Source organism: Nicotiana tomentosiformis, chromosome 4 (genome assembly GCF_000390325.3).
Source record: "Nicotiana tomentosiformis chromosome 4, ASM39032v3, whole genome shotgun sequence".
Lineage (NCBI taxonomy): Eukaryota > Viridiplantae > Streptophyta > Magnoliopsida > Solanales > Solanaceae > Nicotiana > Nicotiana tomentosiformis.
In genome coordinates, this window is record NC_090815.1 from 95,429,103 (window position 1) to 95,453,633 (window position 24,531).

The 24,531-nt window shown below is 34.0% G+C and overlaps 2 protein-coding genes across 5 annotated transcripts; both read right to left on the reverse strand.

Annotated features, from left to right (window-relative positions):
- Window positions 1–13: 13 nt before the first annotated feature.
- On the reverse strand, window positions 14–3,415 carry LOC104087374 (uncharacterized). The gene is made up of 10 exons (XM_009591809.4): window positions 3,251–3,415; window positions 3,089–3,150; window positions 2,334–2,453; window positions 2,120–2,219; window positions 1,946–2,026; window positions 1,785–1,834; window positions 1,533–1,683; window positions 1,403–1,459; window positions 485–606; window positions 14–406 (listed from the first exon to the last, which is right to left on the reverse strand). The coding sequence occupies exons 1-10, from the start codon at window positions 3,311–3,313 to the stop codon at window positions 202–204; spliced, it is 1,011 nt and encodes a 336-aa protein (XP_009590104.1). The 5' UTR covers window positions 3,314–3,415; the 3' UTR covers window positions 14–201.
- A 4,357-nt stretch (window positions 3,416–7,772) lies between these two features.
- On the reverse strand, window positions 7,773–23,329 carry LOC104087352 (type IV inositol polyphosphate 5-phosphatase 3). Of its 4 annotated transcripts, none has more exons than XM_009591793.4 (12): window positions 23,214–23,329; window positions 16,666–16,740; window positions 16,436–16,547; window positions 16,233–16,298; window positions 15,142–15,214; window positions 14,928–15,032; window positions 13,553–14,420; window positions 12,219–12,403; window positions 10,807–10,915; window positions 10,052–10,194; window positions 9,092–9,326; window positions 7,773–8,137 (listed from the first exon to the last, which is right to left on the reverse strand). In XM_009591793.4, the coding sequence occupies exons 2-12, from the start codon at window positions 16,699–16,701 to the stop codon at window positions 8,114–8,116; spliced, it is 1,956 nt and encodes a 651-aa protein (XP_009590088.1). In that variant the 5' UTR covers window positions 16,702–16,740; window positions 23,214–23,329; the 3' UTR covers window positions 7,773–8,113. The 4 variants fall into 4 exon arrangements, with proteins under 4 accessions (XP_009590088.1, XP_009590080.1, XP_033509635.1 ...); XM_009591785.4 differs by having other exon boundaries at window positions 16,436–16,592; XM_033653744.2 differs by lacking the exon at window positions 16,666–16,740 and having other exon boundaries at window positions 23,214–23,318.
- Window positions 23,330–24,531: the final 1,202 nt, after the last annotated feature.

The window sequence follows — 24,531 nt, forward strand, 5'->3', positions numbered from 1 at the left end:
TCAAGAAAAAACCTTTACCTCACAACATTGTTAACATAAACTCCCAAATGTTAAAATATAAATCACAAGAAATGCTCATCCTACACAATCAAAAGAAGAAAAGATAAATGATTCTATGTTTGAGGAGATCACAATCCTGTTCTATAAACTATAAATAATTTCTGGATTATGAATTAGGATTCACTGGGGAAATATGTATAATCATAAGCCGGCAAAAGATCTAAGTTTCTCGATTATGGAGTCTATAGTGGAATGGGAGTTGTTGGTGCCTGTGAGTGGCAGATGTTTAGGTGCTTCAGCTCTATCAAAATAAAATTGTCCAGAAACCAACTTCTCTTTTGGTTGTAAAGCCAACCAGATTACTGTATCTGCACCTTCCTCACTACTTCTAAGTTTTCCTTCAAACCTACAACACATCATCAATAGTATCATCTTTTAGGAAGATAAAAGGAATTCATAAGGGAGTGGTGCTCTATCCACTTACGATTTTGAAAATTCCGGCAAACTCTTGGATACTCCAGGCGTTTCGGCCCACCCTGGATGCATGGAGTAGAAACCAACACCTTTATCCTTGTACATTTCAGCCCATTTTTCTGTCAATGCAACCTGAAATGAAGATAGGCAACTCTATTGAGATAATTTAGGTGGAAAGCAAACAAGATAAGGACAGACATTCCCAGATGTATATGTTTATTGAAAGATCACGATATGCATATCCTTGACTTCCTTCGTATTCACACTAGAACAAATGCAAACACAACACAAAAAAAAAAAAAAGAGAAAAGGAAAGACGCATATTTGGCAAGACCAAGTAGCAAAACTTTTAGTTAGTTCCAAATGATAAAATGAAGGGGGAACATTGAGAGATAAAATTCTCTATAATTTTCCACAAGACTTAAAAAGTCTCAATCATCAACTAATTTCTATAGAGAAACCATATGCTTGGCATTGCACAATTAGGTTGCGATTGAGGTAAAGGCCTCCATGGGATCAACAAATCAAATCAAATCCAATTTGCTGTAAGATAAAAATGAAAAGATGGTTGTCTAGGAATGAGGGAGAGAAAACTATTTGTTTTTGAATTTTAGAAGTAACAGAGACCTTAGTCATCTAAGCGGAAAATGGCATCTCCATATGCTCTTTAAGACATCACGAAGGAGCTTACTGTTCAAAATACTCAATAGCTTTACACCACATAAACGCTCAACTTTTTACACGAGGAAATTAGATGACTAATAGGTTTGGTGAATGAAATTAAGGGAGGTAAATCACCAATTTCTCTTGGATCTTTAATTAGATGAAATCAGAAAATTAGTAGAAGCATTTGACAGTAACATATATATAGCTGTCATTAGTAAACCTCTTAGAAGTACCCGTTCTCAAGACAAAATATTTAATGTACCTGAACTCTCTTGTTCCGAGCATACTGTTCCACCCCATCAAACTTGTTACCACTAAACTGCAAATATAGTTTATCAGAACATAGTCAACCGAGCAAGATCGATGTATTAAGAAATTGGGAATAAAGTTACCTGTAAATCGGTTGTCAGTGGAGCTGTGTACATCCCCCCAGAGGCAACTGTGATAACACGAGCATCAGGTGCCGCCTTCTCAAGGAGAGGTAGCATCAACTCTGTCAAGGTGTAAGTGCCAAGAACATTGGTAGCAAAACTCAGCTCATATCTGTTGTTAAGATAATAAAAGGATATAAATTAACCTTTGAACAGATCCCCAAAGAGAGTATTATTGAAAGCTTTAGAAGCACTAAACACGAGCCTGCCTACCCTTCTGGAGTGATGACACAATTTGTTTCAAGCAGGCCAGCATTATTCACCTTGTCATATAAGAAAAGATGAAATTGGTCAGAAATAATACAAATCATTTAACGAAGAACATTAGACGGTGTCGGTGGAAAAAGGTTCCCAGATGAAGAAAGGTACACTACCAGGACATGGACCGGCACATCTTTTGAACAAAATCTAGAAGCGAAGGATTTGACATCACTGACTGATGAAATGTCACAGACCTGCCAGTTTCGAAACAAATGTAACCAATAATCAAAACTTCAAAACAAAATATCTCTACTTGCACCAATTCAGATAACAGAAGTAAGAACTACCTCCAAGTAAACATTTTTGTTTCCAGTGATTGAGTGAATTTTGGTAAGAGCAGCCTCTCCCCTCTCCTTATTACGGCATAACATGTAGACAGTCGCTCCACTTGAAACAATCGAAGTCAAAACTGTTAGTAATACTTAGATCAAAATATTGTTCTTGTATCGATCTCTCAATGCCAACTCCATAAGAATGAAGAATTGAAGGCAGGATAAGCACCGTGAAGCGAGGCCTTCAGCAGTTGCAAAACCAATGCCGGAATTTGCACCTGTGACAATGCAATTCTTCCCTTCCATTTGAACTTGCATATCCTCTGGCTTAAACTTTTTCGCGTGTTCCCTAAAATTCAAATGGGGCCAGAAATTATATTCTTTTTCCATTGAAATCCTCGACGCATAGAAATTCCCAGACATAGATTCCACTTATCAAATAGTTTTAATCGAAGGGAAAAAATGGGATCTTGATCACAAAAACAAATTATCAGTTTAAGATTCGTGATCAATATTAATCCTTTTCTACATATTTCCTTTTTAATTCTCCAAGAACAAGTTTCTTAGGAAAACAATAATTTACAAATGACATATTTCCACTACTCATTACTGTTCTCCTGTGCAAACCTGCTGAAAACTGTTTTTTTAGCCGATGGTCCTTCGGAAACGGCCTCTCTACTTCCGTAAGGTAGGGGTAAGGTTTGTCTACAATTTAACCTCCCGGACCCCACAATGTGGGATTACACCGGGTATATTGTTGTTGTTGTACATCTTTCCACTACAATTTCCAATTCACCAAATGCTAGAGAAGAGGAATTATCAGCTTGATTCTCATAACCAACAGCCAATAACAAGATATAGAATAATGAGTAACAAATCATTATCAGTAATCTCCCCACGTTGAAACTCATAAGCAAAAGGTAAATGACAATTACCCACTTCAAAGCAAGCACAATTTAATTCCAAAAAAAAAAAGGGACTTACGCAAAACCAGACTTTGTGAAATTCATATAGCCATAAAGCCCAAATGCCGTAGCTCTCAATGCCTGCAGATGGGAAACATAGTGATCAGAAACAGATTAGAGGAAAGAAGATAAAATTGTTTTGAAAAAAGAAGTGAAATGAAAAAGGTATTTATTTCTTTACTTTGGCAATAAACATGATGAGAATTGAAGTGGAGATACGAATTTGAATTTCAAAAGTAAGCATTTAGCAACTGCTTTCACTTTTCATTTCATATTTGTACGATTTTTGTACAATTGAGTCTGGGAGTTAACGTGTGGTACTTTGTTGTGCTTGCTACTGGGCTTGTCTTGTTCCACGTACACCATTATCTTACCGCGATTTTCTTCCTTTGGCCGTAGACCTTTTTTTTTGTTTAAGGGTAAATTCACACACAATAATTTTACCCACATAATAAGTAACTAATTATCTGGGGGAGAAAAGGAGCGACATATTCAATCAATTTGATTGGAAGAAGAATTTACATAGTAATAACTGTAAGTTAATTAAGTTCCTAAACGATGAAGATGTATTTGATGCTTCCTCTAACTCAGATTGATTGTTAGTCTAATTCATGTTTAGATCAAAAGCTTCTACCCCAAGCACACATAATAGAACGTAGACAGTCAAGTAAAATCCAATCTAATCCTCACTTTTTTATTTTTTAAATGTTCCGTCCTTTTATATTTCTTTTAATTTTTGGAGAAATTTTATGGTGTTCTACTAAAATACCATTAATTTACTAAAGGCCGAATACCTAAAAAAGAATCTCATAAACTTGCCACGGATTATTAATTACAACCCTAAACTATTCGTGGTCTTAATTACCCCCTTAATTTGGCCTTTTGAGAGCCATTACCCCCTGGACACTTATATGGCAAAGAGTGTGGCTCTTTTAAGCACGTGGGAGTGAAGAAAAATTAAAAAAATCAGCTTCCAAATAGGTTATTTTATAAATTTTAATTGTCATATTGTCATATATAATGATTTATTTGTTACAAGTACGTATTTCTTCTTGCTTCATCTTAAGATACAATGTGGACTTTACTCTAACTTCTATTATTTTTAATTTCTTCTAAGATATAATGTTTATTTGTTCCAACTGCATTTTTTTTTTTGGCCGAATTTGTAAAACGTTTGATAGGAACTCCATCATTTTAGCCAAATAAAAAACTTTTAGCAAAAATAATGGAGTACCAGTTGTGTATATTTTCTATTTTTTTCTTTATATATAATGTCTATTTATTTTAATTGTGTATTTTTATTTTCGAATCAAACTAATAAAAAAAATTTGGCCATAACTCCATTATTTTTTACCAAATGAAAGAAGTATAGCCAAAATAATGAACTTGCAATTGTACACTCTTTTTATTTCTTCTTTTGATGCAACGACTATTTATTTCAACTGTGTATTTTTACTTTTTCAGGTAAAATATGTAAAAAAAAAAAAAAATATTTTTAGAGCACCATAATTTAGATCTATATAAAGAATTATAGCCAAAATAATAAATTTCAAACTATGTATTTTTTATAATTTTTAAGATGCCTTAACTATTTATTTCAATTGTATAAATCTTTATTTTCAGGTCAAATTCAAAAAACGAATAACTAAAACTTTATTATTTTTAGCCAAATAAAAATATTGGCCTAAATAATGTAGTTCTATCCAAGTTTTATTATAAATTTTATTCGAAAACAATTATCTAAAAAAGTAATATACTTAAAAAGGTAAAAATATATTTTATTTTTCAAAAAATGCCACATAGACAGAAAAATCCACTAGCAGGCGAATGCATGCCACTTTCCTGGGATGAGATCATCCAAGGGGGTAACAACTATCGGATAACCAAGTATAGGGGGATAATTAAGACCATAGATAGTTCAAGGATGTAACCAATAATGCGTGCCAAGTTTAAGGGGGGTTTAAGGTATTTTGCCTTTACTAAAAAAGTGAACCTCCTGATAATGTTGCTCATAGAAACTAAGGGTCCACCAAAGTATATAGAGAACCAGGTTCTCTATTAGTTCCCATATAACACACACACACAACAGTGAGTAAATAACATAATAGAGTTTTATGTGGAAAACTCCCAACTCACGGGATTAAAAATCACGACCTACACTCTTAGAATTTCAACTTCACTATTGAGCAAACTTCAGATTACAAACTATTGTAACTTAGGAATTAACTTCTTAATCCCTCACTAACTTGTAATAACTCTATTACAAGCCCCTTGTAATAACTCTATTACAAAGCTTACAACTCGACTAACTCTAGCAAAGACACAAACACAAAGTTTATGGTTTTACAAAAGGTTTCCTACACAATGCTTCTAACTAAGCTAAGTAGGAATTACAAGTAAATCACTTTAACAAAGATACGACACAACTAAGGACATATAATAACTCAATGCAGGAAACATGTCCTTCATTATGTTGTTCTTTGTTCTTGACTCCTTGAATGTCACCTGCAAGTTGACAACACACTTGAGAGTGAGCTTGATCAATTCTAGAATGTGCAAGTGTAATGTTTTTCCTTTGCTTCATGTTAATATTACATAAGTGACATCACTTGAAAGATGTAAGCATGCTTGGTACAAGTGCATTCCCCATAAAGTGACTGCTGCACTGTTTGCACTGTTGCGTGTGTGCTGAGAAACAATTGCAACTACTTTACAGCTGTGGGGAGTTAACTGGTACATTCAGCAAGGGAACTAATGTCTATATGTTCCCGCTATTATTTCTTTGACTCTAAGTGTTGGAACATGTCCCAGATTTGAGACTTGTTGATCTTGAGCACTTTGAAGATGTGGAGCAGGTTCCCCATCTGATTTTTAACATTAAGTTTGTTAGATCATCAAAACATAACAGGACACATAACTTAGCAATTGCAAAACATTGTTTGAATATAATGAATTTATTAAAATAAGGCTTGCTAACTCACCAAATGATAATTTACAAGAAAGTTATGTGTCTTTACTAACTATGCCGAAAGATGTAATTTGTTTATTTGTAGATACATGTTGAAAGAAAGAAGGCAAGCATTGGTTTGGTTGCTATGGACAACAAGGGTACTTTGCTTCTTGCCCATGGATCCCGATACAGTTTATTGGGAAGGCCTTGATTATTGAGGCGTTTGCAATTAGGAAAGCTATTGAAAGGGCAATTCAAAATGGATAGAGGAAAATACATATTTTCTGCTTATGCGAAAGGGATAGTAAACATGCCGAAGAAAGTGCAAAGGCTTCTTGGGATGTTGAAGTGGCTTGGAACATGTTTTCAAACCGAGTATGTTTCTTTTGTATATATTCTTAGGACGTTTAATTCTGTTTTTCATAACTTAGCGCAGTTCTCTGTTTTCTTAGTACATGATTTTTCTTGGGAAAGTATGTTCGCTAGCTGAATCATAAATGAGGTTGTACGCTCCTTTGGACATATCTTGTCCTTAATGCATTAATAGATGACTGTTTTGGATGAAAAAAAATATATTACGAAAACTAAGGGTTTCCGATTTTGTAGGGGGAATTTGGCTAAAATTTGCTAACAAAATTCCAAGTGAGGAACAGATTTATTCTTTTCTTTCTTTGCAAGAACCAAAATGTTCTTCACTTTCATTCTTCTTTTCAAATCTTTGGAGAGGAGTTGGACCCATAGTTGGAAAAGGGAAAGAAAAAAAGATTGAAATTTGAACATCTAATGTGCAACCACCAAAATTACAATCTCGCTAGTTTGCTGAGAGTGGTCGCAATTAGACAACATAGAATAGAACGAATATGAAAATTGAATAAGAAATCGTAATCTCTCTAGCTCAATCCTTCAACGTACACAGATAATAGCTCCTAAAGAGTAATGTTACTGAAATAAAAGTAAACGAGTCACGTCCTCTTCTTTTCATATCCGCAAAGAGACAATTCAACCTAGTAGGAGCCATTTATAGCCATTCAAAGACTTTGGATTCCAGAATTTTCTAAAATAATTCAGTTAAAATAATATGACAGTTGTAATGTTCCAATACAATTTTGACTATGAACCAGTTATTTAACTTAAGCCTGGATTTATATCTGTAAAACCCTACAGAATTGCGAAAAAATATTTAACTATGAACCCAGAACTCAAACAAGGTTATGAGCTCATTGGTTGGAACCATAGTCCTAAACGAATTTAAATTTTGGATACGCCTTTGCTTGGGCGCTCAATTAGGTACGACCTCTCTGTCAAGTGATATGTGTTGCCTGCCGTGACTATATATTCGTACCTTTGAGTTTGTGAACCAAGAAAAGAAGCCAGAAAGCCACTAGTTTTCTTTCCTTTCTTCTTCTCTTTTGTTTTTCGCATTTCTGAATCTTCCTTTTTGTCTTTCAAGCCAAACATGGTTACTGTTAATTCCTTGAGAAGACTTACCTCGATGCACAAACCATGTGCAGAATTTATAGTGGGCATAGTGCTCTAGCCTCTAGGATTCTATTGCCTCCACAAGATTTCAGGATTTGTCACTGCACCAGTTAATTCATCATGAAGCAAGAAATTAAAGTTTCTGTAGTAGTGTGCACAGTAGTAGGAAAGTCCAACTTTTTGTCCAATTCTTAATTTGCAGAACAGCAGCAACATATAGGTAAGATCCTTCTATTTTTTTGCTAGATTTTAAACATCTAATAAAACATAGATAGAAAAAAGAATACCGTGCTTCGGTTTGTAGAGAATGTTATTTGTCAGAAAACCTGAGAGCAACATTATTGCATACATTAACAATTTGCTATACACTGCTTAACAAATTCATGCTGGAAAAGCCCAGACTAAGAAGGAAGACTACAAAAATGAGCTCACTCACTTAGAAGTCTGAACAACAATAATATACAGTAAAGATGCATCAACTAAACACAATATACAGCGTCAAGGGTGAAGAATAAAAAATCAAAATAATATATGCAGAATCGTTACTCATGAAAATTCACGAGTCGTGGATCGTCTATCTTGCAGCCGCTTCAACTGTCCCCGAAGAAACAACTTTTAGCGCATCCAATAAGAATCGTCCTATTTCAGCAAAAAAGATTATTGTCAAGAAAAAAATGTTAGAAATCCCTAGCAATTTCACCATAAGCTTTCACTGGCAACCATCAAAAGCAATATATTTGTCAACATTGATGTTTCCAAAGAAAATATGATTAAATAAAGAACTTAGGATCACATCTTGCTTTCTTGATTGCTATAAAAATGTACCGTGTATATAGTCCTTTCGTATCACCAAGCTACTTCCTGATGCATCACACATTCTGTATTACTGCTAAAATTCTTATTCTTTGTACTTGCAAGTCAAAGTCTAAGATTTTTTTCTTATGATTTATTTCACTTTTGGAAGACGCACATATCTACCACTAATATCTCAATTATGCAATATCTGATTCTACAAGTTTGGACATCCATTGTCTTTGTAGCATCAATCAACTTTTCCAAAAATATCACAAAACTCATACCATCATAGGTATACCTCTATGCCAGAAAAGAAAAAAAATAACTCTTATCAGATAATATTGTGATACCAAAAATAAAATATTGTGACTAAACACCAAAATCAAATAACGCCAGGACTGATAATAGTTTTCTGTAAAGTCATCATACTGCATCCATAATTGTAGCATTTTCTCTATACCATTTTCTCTTTCTAGTTTGACAACTCCGGAAGTTCTAAAATCACATGGTGACACTGCCTCCTATCAGCCAATCAACTATACTTCAATCTTAAATTAGTTGGGGCAGCTGAGATGGCAAGTATTTCATTTAACCAAGATAACCATCTCGTATAATTTCAAACCCTCAAGACTGCAAAGTTAAATACTTGTACAAAATTAGGGGACTATAACTAATAGAAATGACTTCTTTGGTTATAGTGTCCGCTGACCCTATATCTGCTTCAGGGACAAGATTTGTTCGAAACGCACACACGGCTTTATGCTTTTGAAAATTAAAACATATAAGTCGCAAACTAACCTGCTCTGAAATGAATCGACTCATTCCACTCTCTCTTCCCATATCTGTAACCATTTCCTCCTTTTCAATTTCAGCATCAGTAAAAGTGAGGGCCCGTTGCAACTTCCTTGGGCTAAATACCTCAACCTCTACCATATATGTGGCAGAGACAGGTCGATGATCTGAAAACTTAAGTTCAGATCTCCCGTAACTCAGTAGCCTTATCCCCTTCCCGAATGATAGAATTCGATCACACCTGAAAAACAAGAAATATTAAAATATTGCAACTATATAGTATTGGTTGTAAAAGAATTGGGAAGTTGAAATTTTCAGTGTGATGTTAAATAGAGAAAAATTAAAATAGCTCGAAATAGCTTGCTTAATCTTGAGTTACTGATCCACAACATATGATTTGCCAATCTGATGAGAGAACCTGATGGTCGAAGGATGGGCATCACTTGGAGAGAGATAACAGAAAATGGACATTAGAATGACAGGCTTATTACGCATAAGCAAGGGATTGCAGTTGGTGTTATGCAAACTTCAATTTAGCATGGTCAAACTTCAGTTAAATACCAAGGTGCTAGCATTTGACTATTTTCCTCACACTTGTTGACCAATTTCCTCCCTCCAAAAAGTTGGGACTTTCAAACACCTTTAAATGTTGCCTAGGCAGCTATTCCATAAATTTCATTTAGGGTACATATACAAGTTATGGTGGGAAATGCCATTATGTGGTATTCTCATACCACGAGACATATATTGATGACAATATTGGATGAATATGTTAGTGCCGCAGGGTAAATATAGATATAAGGTGAATTATTTCTTCCTTTTGTCAATAGCAGCATAAATATATTGATCTGCAGGGTATCATAGATTACAATTACGCCGAAACTTTAAGAATTGTACACAATCAAACACTAATCGAAGTGAACAGCCAATAAAGCTCTTGAACTAACAATATTAGTAGATGCATACCATGCTGGATTACGTCTCCCGGCCTTTGGATCCTCTCCGCAATACTTCTCTGAGTTTACTTCATATTTATAAGTCGGCGGAAAGTTTAAAGTACCTTCAGACCACCCATCAAATGCACGACCTTTCTTGAACTCTTTGCTGAGCTGCAAAAATAGGAAGATGTATGTTATCATCACAATGTAAAATTGCTTAGTCTCAATTTCAAATCAATTAAAACACGTATAAAGGTCGGCTTATATTTAATTTTCTCATGGACATTGCCATTTCAGCTATGCTCTAAAAAGGATTGTTAACAGTGATAACTAATTAAACTACCTACTTGTAATAATGCATGCCTTCTTCTTTCTCTCTATTTTATCATCATTAAGAACAGTTCATCAAATGCAAATCATAAGTCACTAGCTGCGGAGATTAAAGTAGATATCTGTTGCCCACCACCTCTCATTGGAGATACACAAGCACAACACGAGAGAAGTTACTTTTTGGGGTGGAATAGGGAACTGGAAGATCATATACAATGTTCATGGAAGGTAAAGATCAAGAATAAAACATTTTCTGCAGAAATCATGCAGTTATCCACACAAAAAACATCAACAGGTTGCGACTTCTCAAACTAACACTAAATGGAGTATAAGAGGGTGAGACTGCAAGTGTGTGAGTAGCCTATCAGTCAACCAGGAACATTGACTTATCAGAAATCCAATCGACAATGAGTGAAAAAGCAAGCGTTTGTGGTTAAGAGTATCCACATTTACCTGATCGCTCTCAATTAACTGACACCAGTCCTTTTTTGATATCAGCTCCCTTGTTCTCTCATACGACAAATTAATACGATAATTAAGATCTCCCAGCCAGATTATTCGCCTGCAAGTGTATAAACCTGTCATTAATCTGAATCTTTCAGGAATGAGATGAGACTAAAGTCTAGAACATCAGAAGGACAGTACACGAAAAGCAGTAGTGTTCTGATAATTAGCAAAGGTCAGTACATGGAAACTTGAATTTAGTTTTAGATGAATAAAAGTCAATAAAACCTCAAGTGCTATCAACAGATTCCAGTCACAAGCTGCAAGAAGTGTGAAGGCATAGGCTACACAAACATAATCAGCACCAGAGAGTTTATACAATTGCACGAGAATTGCAAAGGAATATCAAGCTATTCAGATCTGATCCTGAATAAAATACACAAGGATTGAGTAAAACGTTTCTCAAACACATGATGTTCCAAAGGTATGGTGAAAGCTTTTTGTACATGTTTGCTGGTGTAGAAGCTGTAAGGCAGCATCCAAGTGTAAAAGAAGCATATTGTATTGATAATTAGAATAGATTCGTAGACCAGGTCGACTGATTCATTTTAAATTTAAAATATTTCTATAGGGTCTTTTCCTATTCCTTCTATGTTGCAGGGTTAAAACCAAAAAATATTTGTTGTTTTCTCACGTTTTCGATAAAACCTTCTCGTAAAAGTATTTGAACAATATTTTCGGTAACATTAGTAGATGCTATTAGAACCACCCTTTTTCGATCCATATCAGCATTTCGTATAGAAATCATTATCTCAGCAATAGTGTCCCTACCCATGAAAGGTTTTCCAAATTGAACAATGAGTTAGATCTATGAGGATAAGACTAGGTGCACCATATAGCATTAGGGCGCCACTGAACCAGGGGCAGCCAGTGGATGAGATGGAAACATAAATTGTTCCAGGATTTAAAAATCTTTTCCTTCCCCGTGCCTCCAATAAACAATAACCTTTCCAAGTAACCAGGATCACTGAGACCTCTTTTCACTATTATGAGCTAAATTCTTCAGTACGTGGCTCTCTATCTTTTCAATAAGCTGTTCAATACGTGGCTTGAGTGGGACTACTGTAACACAGGGATGTCGGGCATACTTCTATTCTGTTTAATTGTGTTCCAGCCACCGACTTTCCAATTCAATTTATAAAGAGAAGGAGAATTGCAACATCAACTAACATATTGTTTTCCTTGAGAACTCTCCCTAGAGCTGTCCCCGATGAAAGTCACAAACAGAGAAAAACAAATGCAAATACACTTACTAAATCAAACTTGATGGAGGGGGCAAAATCCATGGCGATAAAAGAGAAAGAAATGTTATAATTTGTAGATATAACAGAAATGCTTGCTTAATAGGCAAATACACTCACTCATGATCATGGATGCTCTTAGGAAGTCCGATCCTAGAGAATGCATTGAAATGTGTTCGTCGATGAATTTCATGGACATCAGTGTTTCTTTTGACTGCATCTGCCTCCTTCTCACCCGATGTTAGGTGAGAACAGATAAAGCAAAAGAAAGTCTGATATATAGACATGCTCACAGATACTGATCCCTGAAGAGAAGAGTAAGAGATGAGTAATATACAATTTTCTGCTGGTCATTTCTTTAAAAAATTATACTTATCAGGAAAAAAGAAAAAAAAGAAGTAAAGAGTTAGCAATGAAATACAATAAAATACATGTATTTTTCCATTTAAGAAAATGAAATTCTGATGAGTTTTCAATAGCATCTACCATATTAGGATTAGTGTTTAATAGTGTCATCAAAAAGCGTAGAAGCAAATTTGTAAAGCACATGAAATTATCCAAATTTTATTTTAAAGACGAGCATGCAGGGAAAACCTGCTAAGTACTGCAATTTCATCACAAAATTGAAAGTAACCAATTTTCACGTAAGGTCTGGATTATTTCTGTCCAGTGTAGTTTGTCACAAGTTGAATAAAGAGTTGATGTTCCTCTTTCCCTCCTTTAAGTTAGACCACATTTTCTATTTCGTCCACCGAAAAGTTTGACCTATATCCTTAAAAGGTAAACTGAGTTATGCATGGAAAAACAAAGTTATATTTGCATAGTTTATCCTATTTGAATGGTAAATACTGTATATATTGCTCACAAGGTTATAGGAAGTCCATTGCAATTTTAAAATATAGAATCACCGCTCAGCACACAGATAACTTATTGACAGCTGTTAAATCAGGAGTCAAGTGACCTTTTATCTATCTGTTTGATAACTGCGTGAAATGTAACGATATGGTCCAACTATAGGATTTCATTTAAATTATTTCCTATCTAAGATCATTTTGGTGCAAAGGAACCAAATAATGCAAGAAACTAGACATAGATTGTGTATAGGGCATCATTATAATTTCAAAAATCTGCAGCAATTGTTGTTTATGCAATATAATATAATGCTAATGTCCTTCAAGGATTAATAGATACGTTTGACAGGAAACGACCATCAATAACATCCATGACATTATGATTATCCTAAGCAGCTGTTGAAATTCTAATCCCTTGATCATTTAGATGTGCTTTTCCGTTTACTGACAAAACTTTGAAATGCAGTGCAACATATAGCAATAAAAACTGATAGGGATGTTTCTTGCACTTCAACTATTAAAATTGAAGTCTGAAATATGTCATTTCTTTCAAATAGCTTTCAAAAGCAATCCACCAAAAGCTGAAAGTTTTGAAGAACAAACCTTGTTACCTATGAAGCCCATTACGCCAACACCAACTGTATCCACATTCAAATTCTGTATATGCTTTCGTAGGCTCCTACGAACCCATACGCTAAGAAAAACTCCAACCATTTGCTTGCTTACAATCCTCACATAAGATGGTTTTCTTTTCCGATTTATCAAAGCTTCAAGGTCTAGTTCCGCGAGCAGAGTTGCATCTGATTGTGTTCTATTTGGACCATTAGCATTCAACTTAAAAGAACTGTAAGTTTTAAAAGATTTAGAAGCTTTGAATGATTTCATAGGTTTAAAGGAACCAGGTCTTTCTGAAACATGCTGGCCCAAAAGATCCAACGGTCGCTCTGGCCAGCAAAGACCAATTCTCTCTGTCCCACTAATTGTTTTTGTCAATTTTTTTGCAAACTGAGCATTTGATTCTCCTGCTTCTTCTTCTTCATCCTCATCTGGTCTAAAGCAATATAGCCTGTCTAGCCTCCTTGGAGAAGAAAATTGCCTTTCAAACTCCTCATTGATTGGGTTCAAACTCCAAGTTTTGTTCAAAACAGCTACATCATTTTTCACAATGGTACCATCCCTGGTGACTCGTCCATTCTTGATTTCAACAAAGTCACTGGACTCTTCATTTATTGGAAAAATTTCCTCCTCGCTACCACTGTCAGATTCAAAGGCAATTTCTTCTTCTATATCAGGGGCATCTTCAGATGGCTTAAACCTTGATGGTGAAGGAGGATCACTAAAGGATTTAAACTTATTCACTGGTGGGACTTTATTCAGACTTTCGCGAATGATGTCCTCCCAAACTGAAATGGGGCGGCTATCTTCAGCACCAAAGATATTGCCAGCATTTAATGGTATAACTTCCTGAAATCTGTTTATGCAAATAGGGGTTGTTAATATAACTGAGAAGCCTAAAAAAACACTAAAATATCAAATTAACTTCTGATGTCTGAGACTCTGAGCGATGCATGGGGTGTACATGACATTGGATTTTTACCATCTAAAGGGACATGCATCCTCAATGAAATCATGAACCTGACGGTAGGTAAAAGTTCAAATTTAATGGAGAGGAAATTAGTTGTAGAACTGGACAGCAGATTTAACTTTTAATATCATTGGTAAAATAGATGAACCATGTGAAGCGGTTTAGACCAAAAATTTAATAGCATCTCCTTAACTTTCGACATCAACAGAGAGTGGTTACTACCTCCCCTCCCCCCCAAAGAAAGAAAAACAAGAAAGCAGTGGCTGGTGACATGCCAGTGTAAAAATCATTCTGCTCGATTGTGCACTACCTATGTTGTGTGAAGAGCAATGTACAACACTCTTTATGCATAAATTGCGCTTCTGGACGTCACATACAAAGAGAGAGATGTACCCAATCACATAGATGTCAGCAGGCTCATTAACATCCAACCAGCTATCAAGTTCAAGATTTTCTGAAGGAAATTTTCCAGCAACATTCCATGTGCCAACGCATACCCTTGAAGCAACAAACTCGGTGAAGTTTACTGGCTAAACAAGTATAATGCTACAAGCCAATATGGAAACTCTATTTTTTGGAGCAAATAATTAAAGCAAAAGATGCATACTTAATTTCCTTCGTGTTAATGTACTGTGCCCTAAATGTTTCTGACTTTCGTCTTCTTATCCTGGGAAGAGCATCTGAGACACAAAAGATAAAAACAATATAACCAAGTATAGAAATGAAAGTAGGATTGAAGTAATTAGATAAGAGAATAGTGGTAACATTCAAGACGACGTACCAAAGAATCCAGATTCATGAATAACAATTTTAACAAGTTTAAACCTTGATTCTTTGCATGTAAATGTGAATATTCAACAAGCCATTACATCGTATTTTCGGTATCCTTCTACCATTTCCCTTAAACATCAAATTCTGAACACTTGCACCAATAAGATCCTTTATAAAATCTTAATTAGTACTCCCTTTGTCCCATCCTATGTGAAACATTTACCATCTGCAAATCAAACATAACTCTTTTTTCGGGAATCTTAGTAGTCCAGTTGGTTGGCTACCTAAACTTTCACCTTGTTGATGAAGATTTGATTCCCCACCTTGTAATTTCCTCCCCATTTCCCCTTCTCCTCCCCTTAAGTATAAAAAGTTTTTAAAGAAAAAAAACTCCTTTTCACTAAAATGATTTCATATACTTTTTACATATTAGTACCTATTAGAATAGACCCTTGTGGTCCGGCCTTCCCCGGACTCCGCGCATAGGGGGAACTTAATGTACCGGGGTGCCTTTTAACCTATTAAAAAGTGAGACTAGTACATGTACATTTTACATTGAAAAGAAATCCATGTCCCAGTCTACACTGAAAAATCAATAAGGACTCAATCCCTTCCAACTAGAAAGGGTAACTCGGTGCACTAAGCTCCCGCTATGCGCGTGGTCCAGGAAGGGCCGGACCACAAGGGTCTATCGTACGCAGCCTTACCCTGCATTTATGCAAGAGGCTGTTTTCACGTCTCGAACCCATGACCTCCTGGTCACATGGCATCAACTTTACCAGTTACGCCAAGCTCCCTTCCCCTTCCAACTAGAAAATCACCAAAAAAGTGCCTATCATACGAAGCTGCCGAAAAACCTACCAACTCAGAAAATTGAACATTTTGGATATAATTGGAACTAAATTGAGCAACAAACAATTCTAATACCGTTGATATCAACTTGGCTGCCTTTGGCATCGTTCAACCGCGACTGCCTCGGCCAGTCACAGAGTTCTACAACACAAAACCACACAGAGCAGAATTAGCAAATCTAAGAATTCAACTTCTTACAAAAAGAAGAGATTAAATTGAACACAGTACAACACAATAATACACATAAAAAATGCTTAAGAGGGAAAGACGAAACTAACCTTGTTCGGGATCGGAGCCGGAGCCGGAATCAGAGTCAGGGTCAGCACTATAATCGGAATCCTTAGCACTAATATTGAGCCATTTGCGCATCACCACTCGCGGCCAAAAAAGCTGTAGGCACGTGCAACCGAAACACAATATTTCAGCCCAACTTCTCTGCAATTCTTCATCAGTGAATTAAGGAAACCAAAAAAACGGAAAAAAAAATAAGGAAGCAATTTGTAATTACCTGAGTTTGATGCTGTTGCCTTGAGCCGAGTTTCATATTTTTTTCTTTTATTTTGGGAGATTCAAAGGAAAAAGGCTATGGAGGAGAATTAGTAGAAGAGAATTAGTTGAAAAGTTTTAGTGAAAAAGTTAGAAAAAAGAGCTTTGAATTGAAGTAAAGAAAGAAGAAAAATGAGGAATGGGTTAACGAGTAACGAGTAACGACCACTATATGGAGTCGTGGAAATTGCAACGGTATTGAGCTGTATAATAAGTGATTTATTTTTAAAAAAAATTGTTTTTATTGTTTTTGTTGGGTGGAGGGTTTTGACTGTCCGATTAAAAATAAGAGACATTAATTCAATTAAGATAATTTAATGAGGTAATAAAATAAGTAAGAAAGATTCGAGGAGATTAATTTAATGAAAAATACTTGTGGCTTAAAATGGTTAGTGACATCGAAATGAGATTTGATTAATAATTAACTCAAGATCATCAATGTCAGCGTGAAATGTTAAAATCATACGCCCGTAAGACATAGCGGTAAAGTAGAAATTTGTACTAGTATACCACATATGCCATTAAAGAAGCGGTCCAATCTAATTTGAGTTATCACTAGTTAAGTTATCAAATTAATATATTGATGAGTGAAGTTAAAGTTGTTAAAAATAAAATATATTTATTCAATTTAGGTAATAACACAACGTAATGAGAAAAAATGTATTGAGGAAAGAGAATTGTCTCAATTAAAGCACCAATAGACTTTCTGACCACCGATATAAGTGAACAATGTTGCGGCACAATTTAGGCAAGATTAACATGCTTATTTGCCAACCTTCTAAAATCAATTAATTTTTAAAAGTACTTTTTAAAATTAAAGTATTTTCGGGAAAAATAATTTATCTTTGACAAGTAATTTAAAAATTATTTTTGAACAACAATTAGTATTTAACCAAGATTTTAAAAATACTGTATTTTCTCAAAAGTGATTTTAGAAAAATTATTTTTTCTGCTTCTCAAAAAATGCTTCTAATTTTACTCAAAATCACTTCTTTTTAAAAAAAAAAATTAGCCAAACGCCTTAACTTGAAAAAAAAAAAAGAAGCCCTATTAGCCACACACACAAAAAAAATTTTTTTGATAGGCAAACTAAAATGAAACAACTTTACTGTCTATTTGTTTAGTGGAGTTATATTCTAATTGTAAAAAATATAATTAACACATAAATCAAATATACATAAGAGTTATGCCATTTCTCATACCCATAAGGAAAAGAAAAAAGGGTAAAAGTTCAATGGCTTTTAAGTATAAATATATACCACGATTTATAACATATAGTATATTTTTATACGACTAAGTTTGTCAAAAAAAGGTCGGTATCTCCAATTATTCTTTAAATCTAAGTAAACTCATAATTGAAGTGGTCCTTTTGACGTGAGGATGCACATGACTACTAGTGCCACTTGGACGGAAAGAACATTGTTTTTTTGTTTTTCCTTTGTGTTCTTTCTCTTTCCTTTTGAGAGAAGAAAGAGTCACGATTCCACCTATCCATTTGCTCAAATAATAATTAAGTAATAAAGATGTTTTTGTACTCATTATGCTATTTTGTCTCGCTGAAAAGGGTGGTTACTGATAATTTTAAAATCGAAACTAACTACGTAGAATAATGCCTTGGTTCAATAAAAAGGATTGGAGATAGAAAAAATAGCTATAACATATTCAGGGGCGGACCCATATGGTGTGAAGAGATTCAGTTGAACCCGCTTCGTCGAAAAATTATATTATGTATATTGATATATTATATTTAACGGAGGAAAATTACTACTATAAAAAAATGTTTGAACCCGCTTTAACACAAACATGCTCTCAGTGGAGGTTGTCGAGCGGGTTCAAAGTGTGAGAGGTGCTAGGATTGAATCTAATTTGGGACATTTCCCAATTTGTTTTTTAATCCATACTTGAATGGGTGTGTGCAACCGAAGGCCAAGACCATCTTTGTTTCAAATTAAACATCATCCTTCAAATTTATTACTCTCCTGTTCTCTCCTTTGTCATTTTACTATTTCGTTGACTTCTATTTCTCTTCTCTTTTCTATGCAAATAGCTTCTTATTAATAAGAAGGAAAACTCTAGATTTATTTAAATATCTTGGAGTTAATAAATATTTGTTAAATTAAATTTTTTGAAGTAAAATTTGTTAAATTAAATAGATAAATTTCTTAGAATAGAGATAAATAATTTTTTTAACCTTCATAAAATATTTTCAGTTTTGTTAAAATTAAAGAGTACCAAATTTAAAATGATTTCATTTTGATATTGTATTAAGAGCAAAAAAAGATAATAAAATGATCAAACCCTACTTGTCATACCCGACACCAAGTCACCACTTATGCTATTAAACGCCCTTCGTCTTTGACTGAACCTGCTTATGCAAAATTCAGGGTCCGCCACTGAACATACTAATTAAAATAATAACAAGCGGAAATTATGTGTGACAGCTTCGTTAATTCGCAACAGAAAAAAACAAAAATTACTTATTTTATTTGTTAAGTTACTAATTTTACTTTTTCCGAATAACACTTGCATTTATTTTTTAAGTTACTGGAGTAGTATAAAAGAAATTTACACGTTACTAGTATATAAAGATAAAAGTCATTTGACACAGAAAAAAAGACTATACGATTCCCAACTCGTTATCTCATAAATGTCTTTGTTCCCCCTGTAGTATTACGTAGATAAGATATGTTTCTAGTACGTACTTATATCCTTCCTTCAGTCCATGTCCCTTCTCAGTGTCCAAAGGCCCCCCATGTAGCCCCAAAAAGGTGTAGTAAGTGGTCCTTTTTCAGCTACACAGTTCGTAAGTAACAGCTTATATTGCTCAATCTGTAGCTGAATATATAATGGCACTAATGTGATACAGTAACAAATAAAACTGACTTATAGTCTGTTTGGCCAAGCTTTTCCAAGTTGAGAAGAAAAAAAAGTGATTTTTTTTCAAACTTGAAATATTTGGCCAAACTTTTAGAAGAAAAAAAAAGTGCTTTTAAGTAAAAGCAAAAATTATTTTGGAGAAGCAGAAAAAAGTTGCTTCTTCTCAGAAACACTTTTGAGAAAAATACACTTAGTAACACTTTTTAAAAGCTTGGTCAAAGACAAATTGCTGCTCAAAAATGCTTTTCAAATTAATCAACCAAAAATAAACTGCTTTTCACTAAAAAATACTTTTAAAAAAAGCGCTTTTAAAAAAAAACAATTCTCAAAATAAACTAATATTTTTCAAACAGGCTAAACTCATCAACTTAAGTGTGTAATAACTGAATGTCATGACAACAATTTACATATTACTTCCTTTAGAAAAGGATTTAACTTATGTGCACTACATTATATATATATATAGACTTTTTAATTTTAACATCTCGAATTCTCGATCATGCATGGAACCAATCATAGCGCACTAAAACGAATTTAATGGTTACATAAGAGTACAAGTTCGACTCTTTGACAACATTAAACTCCGAAACACTAACACCACAGAGTGACATATGCGACGTTGTTCTAATGTAAGGTTGATTTACGTCAAAAATATGTAAAGTAAGTTTCAAACGAAAAAAATTTAATGAAGAAAGAAAGTTTGCAAAACGAGTTTTTTCACAAATTTTAAACAATGCCAACTAGGAGTATAATCAATTATTCTTGTTCTTCTGCGTCTGTCGTTTAAAGGACACTAGGATGTACGTGAACAAACCATCTGCCATGCTGGCTAAAAGTTTTTGGTCCAACAAAGGAATAACTTTTTCTTCAGTAAAGCCGCAAAGAATACACTTTTTTGGCTAAAAGACAAAGACAAGTTCGGTGGCCCATTTCATGGATTCATCATCCTAACCATAAAATACTACTATTTGACAAATAATTTGATCAAACAGATCACAACTATGGTTTAAAAGTCAAGGACAAGATAATAATAAACAAAGGCAACAACGTTTAATGTATGAACGGTATTTTGAACAAGTTGCCTCCTAAAGAAGTAGTACTTATTTACTAATGCCAGCAGGTAGGCAGGCAGAGTCGGCACCATTTATACTTATTATGTTTTTAAAAGTTATGGTTCAAATTTATTATTCTTATAATTATAATAAATTTTTACAGTTAAATTTATACTTCACATCAAAAATTATAAATTAAATTAAATCCGTCGTTAGAATACTATCTTCGCCTTAGGTACAAGTTAGTTCTTAAAATTGTCCTAAAATGCCACTCTTTCCAAGTAATTTAATTTCAACCAAACACTAGTTAGGAATTAACGTCCTAGTTAATTAGACTAGGTTTCTTCTTGAAACTTGGATTAGCACCAAGGGATGGGCTTCTAACAATAGACATTAATTACCCGTACGTAGCTATACGGATATATGTTATCCTTTACCAAGCGCCAAACTTTAAATTTAAATTAATGGAACTCTGGTAGGGCTAACCATCTAGTCTAGATAATTAAGACAGTAAAATTCTTTATTTAAGAAGGAGGTGGAAAAGACTACACCTACGAGTCGTCGTGGTATAGTAATTATAATAATGGAATATATTCATGTATTATCTGAAATAGTTTAAATATATCATACGTTTGATTATCTGTCTAATTACGTCCCTACCGTTATACTTTGACACAAATATACCCATAATTTAAATGCTTAGGAATAAAATAACTCCCCCCCAATTTTTATTACCCCGATCTAATCAAAACTCATCCCAAATTCTTTACCAATTACACGACCCGATTTCCCTCAAACCTTACTAAATCCTTTCTATAGATAACCAACCAAATACATGGCAAATGTGCGGCCATCACATTACTCCATCCCTGGCGTCAACCATTTTCATCTCCCTTTTCTTTTCTTCTTTATTTGTTTTTCGACACAAACCCACTTTATTCTTTGTTTTTCAACCCTTCACTTCTCGAAAACATCCTTCGACCATTTTAGAAACGAACGGTTCAGATCAAATTTCTTTCCTAACGAAATGAGTATTCTATGCTTCCCTGATATAGCTTTCTTCGTCACTTCAAAATTTTCTCGGCTAGATTTAACTCATTACGGGTGCCTCTATTTTCAAAAAAAATTCACAAAAGCAATCTGAAGTTTGGTCGTATTATAAAGTTGGGTCTTACAGGTTAAATATGGCCAAAAGTATATTTTCTACACAAATAAATCTGATCCATTAGATTTAATTTGTGACGCATGAAAACAAAATCAATAGAGGTAGTTAAACTTAAGAGAAACAATATTTAAGATGAGTTAGATCCATAAAAGTCTCCATTTTTTGGATTATAGACCTTGTTAGGTTCTTTATATTTATGGTGGTGGGGAATTTCAAAGAGATGGAGAAGATGACGAGGGTTGGTGTGGGTCCCGTATTTGCCCTGTATTTAGTTGGTTGTTCGAGAGAAACTGGGCGTGTAATAAGTAAACAATTTGGGGTGGATTTTAGTTGGATCCGCATAATAAAACTATTTTGTTCCTAAGCTGACGTGTAAGGACGTAATTGAACGAATACTCAAACGGAATATATATTTAAACTATTTCAAATAATATCAAAGTTAGCTAGAATACTCTTTGTTCTAACCGATCGTTCTAACTTTGTTTTTGCTGTTGGGAAAGCAAACACTATTATTAGCCATAACAAGATGTTATCTCTTTAATACTTTTATTTTATTTTATAAGTATATTTTTACGTCATCAGAAAAGGAGGAGGAAGGGGCAGCACCATTATCAGCCATAATAAAATCAATGTTATATGGACCCCTTTCCCTGCCCATTTATACTTAATTAGTGCTAAAGAAAAATGAGAGAGTAACAAGCCAAACATAATCCAATAGTTAAGATGGCGTAATGACGAGTAATGTTCAAAAAGTTACGAAAGAAGTTTGTGTAAAACAAAATTATGGTTTTGAGTAACTGTATTATTTTTAAACTTTATGAGAGCAATAGGTGTTTTTTATTTTCTTTTCTTTTTGGGAAGTTGACTCAATTTTTAGCCAAAGAAAATCTTATCCTGAAAATAAAATAAAAAAACCACTTTTTAAAAATTTCACACAATTTTCCACAAGCAAATAGATTTGGCAGCAAAAAAGATACAAAAAGAAAGGAATTAAGGAGAACAAGAAAAGAAGAATATTATGCGGAGTGTACCTAGAAAGAAAGATATGGAGTAGTATATACTCTAAAGCTGATGATTCAGCTAAAGTGCAAGATAAGCTAATGAATTAGGAGTTCTAATCTTTTAGCTTTTGGAATCATAAGCAGAAAAGACACACAATATTGATTCTTGACTAAGAACAAGCAGTTGAAAACAAAAACATAGTACAAAAGTAAAAGAAGAACTGCACGAATATCAGATACTGATAAAGAAAACCTTTTAATTATGTTCATAGTACAGTTTCAAAAGCAAGATATTTAATTAAATTAGAAGAATCAGATTAACTTAACCAATCAGAAGTATAATTAAGCAGCAAACCCAAAGATTATTTAAATTATCCGTGACTTTTTTCACTTTGTACATAAAGACAGAACATACCTTTTTCTCACAGAATTGGATTTTCTGTATCTATCTTTTTCTTTGTTTCTTCAATGGCTTCTTGCATCTGGACTTTAAGCTTTGGGAGTGGCTGGAAAAAAAAAAGACTGAGATGTAGAAAAATGTGAAGTTATTAAGGACCATTTATAGATCAGATCGTCAAACACAGTCAAGACACGTGTCCCATTATTTTCCTTTGGTGTTAAAATAATAATCTTTTTTTTATATATATTAAATAATGTAATACTATACTATTGCTTTTGCTTCTTTTTCTCGGTTTAAAGTGCATGATGACGATGGCTACCAATAGTGTTACAAGTTTGCCAAATACCTCTATCCTAATTTGGCACCATTTAATTGCACAAGGAATTTTAAAAATTATATGAATATTTGGACCCACTAAACAGTACACCTTCCATTTCGGAGAGAACACTCAAAGTACGATGGTTAAAATTATTTTCGCTCTCAAAACAGATATTAATTTGTTTAATGATAAATTTACATAATTAATTAGAATTTACACAGCAAATATTATAGTAAAAATACTTAAAGTATATTAAAAAATGTTGTGGTCAAATTAAAATTCTTTAAATCATAATATTATCATATAAAGTGAACTTATTACTTCACATACTGAACGAACTACTTTTGTGCACCAAGTGAGGCACATAGTGTTACGCCTCCTTTTTACCCCAAGGGATAGGGGATATGAAGTTTTTCCAATTTAAGTGATATTATTCGAAATGAGATTATTTATTTATTTAGAGTCGCTACTTGGAATAATTTATGGTGTTCTAAGTCACCAATTTATTTTAGAATCCCAAATCAAAGAAAATTAACTCTTATTTATGGTCTGCGAACAAAGAAGACCGGGTAAGGAATTCTGTTAACCCAAGAGAAGGTGTGAGGCACTCCCGAGTTTCGTGGTTTTAGCACGGTCGCTCAACTATTAATAATTGGCCCAGTTATCTGATTTAATACATGTTTTAAACCTATGTGTATTTTTATTCTTTTTACCGCTTTTATTACATTATTGCATTTTAAACTATTATGGAATTAATATGAGACGAGTTACGTTGTCGTACATTCGTTGTTTATACACATCGCAAATCGCGTCACGTGAAACGCACCCGCAATCTACAACTTGTTTAATTTTATTTATTATTGTTTGAAGTTGTGGCCGAGTGTTGACTAGAGCTTTCACCGGCCACGAAATCTCAAACAAAAAATCGCGACTTGCAACCCTGATCAACCTTGCAAAATCAATGATTTAGTGGCTTGTGTTTTGCTTGGTTTAAAGTATTTTTTTGGGGGGGTG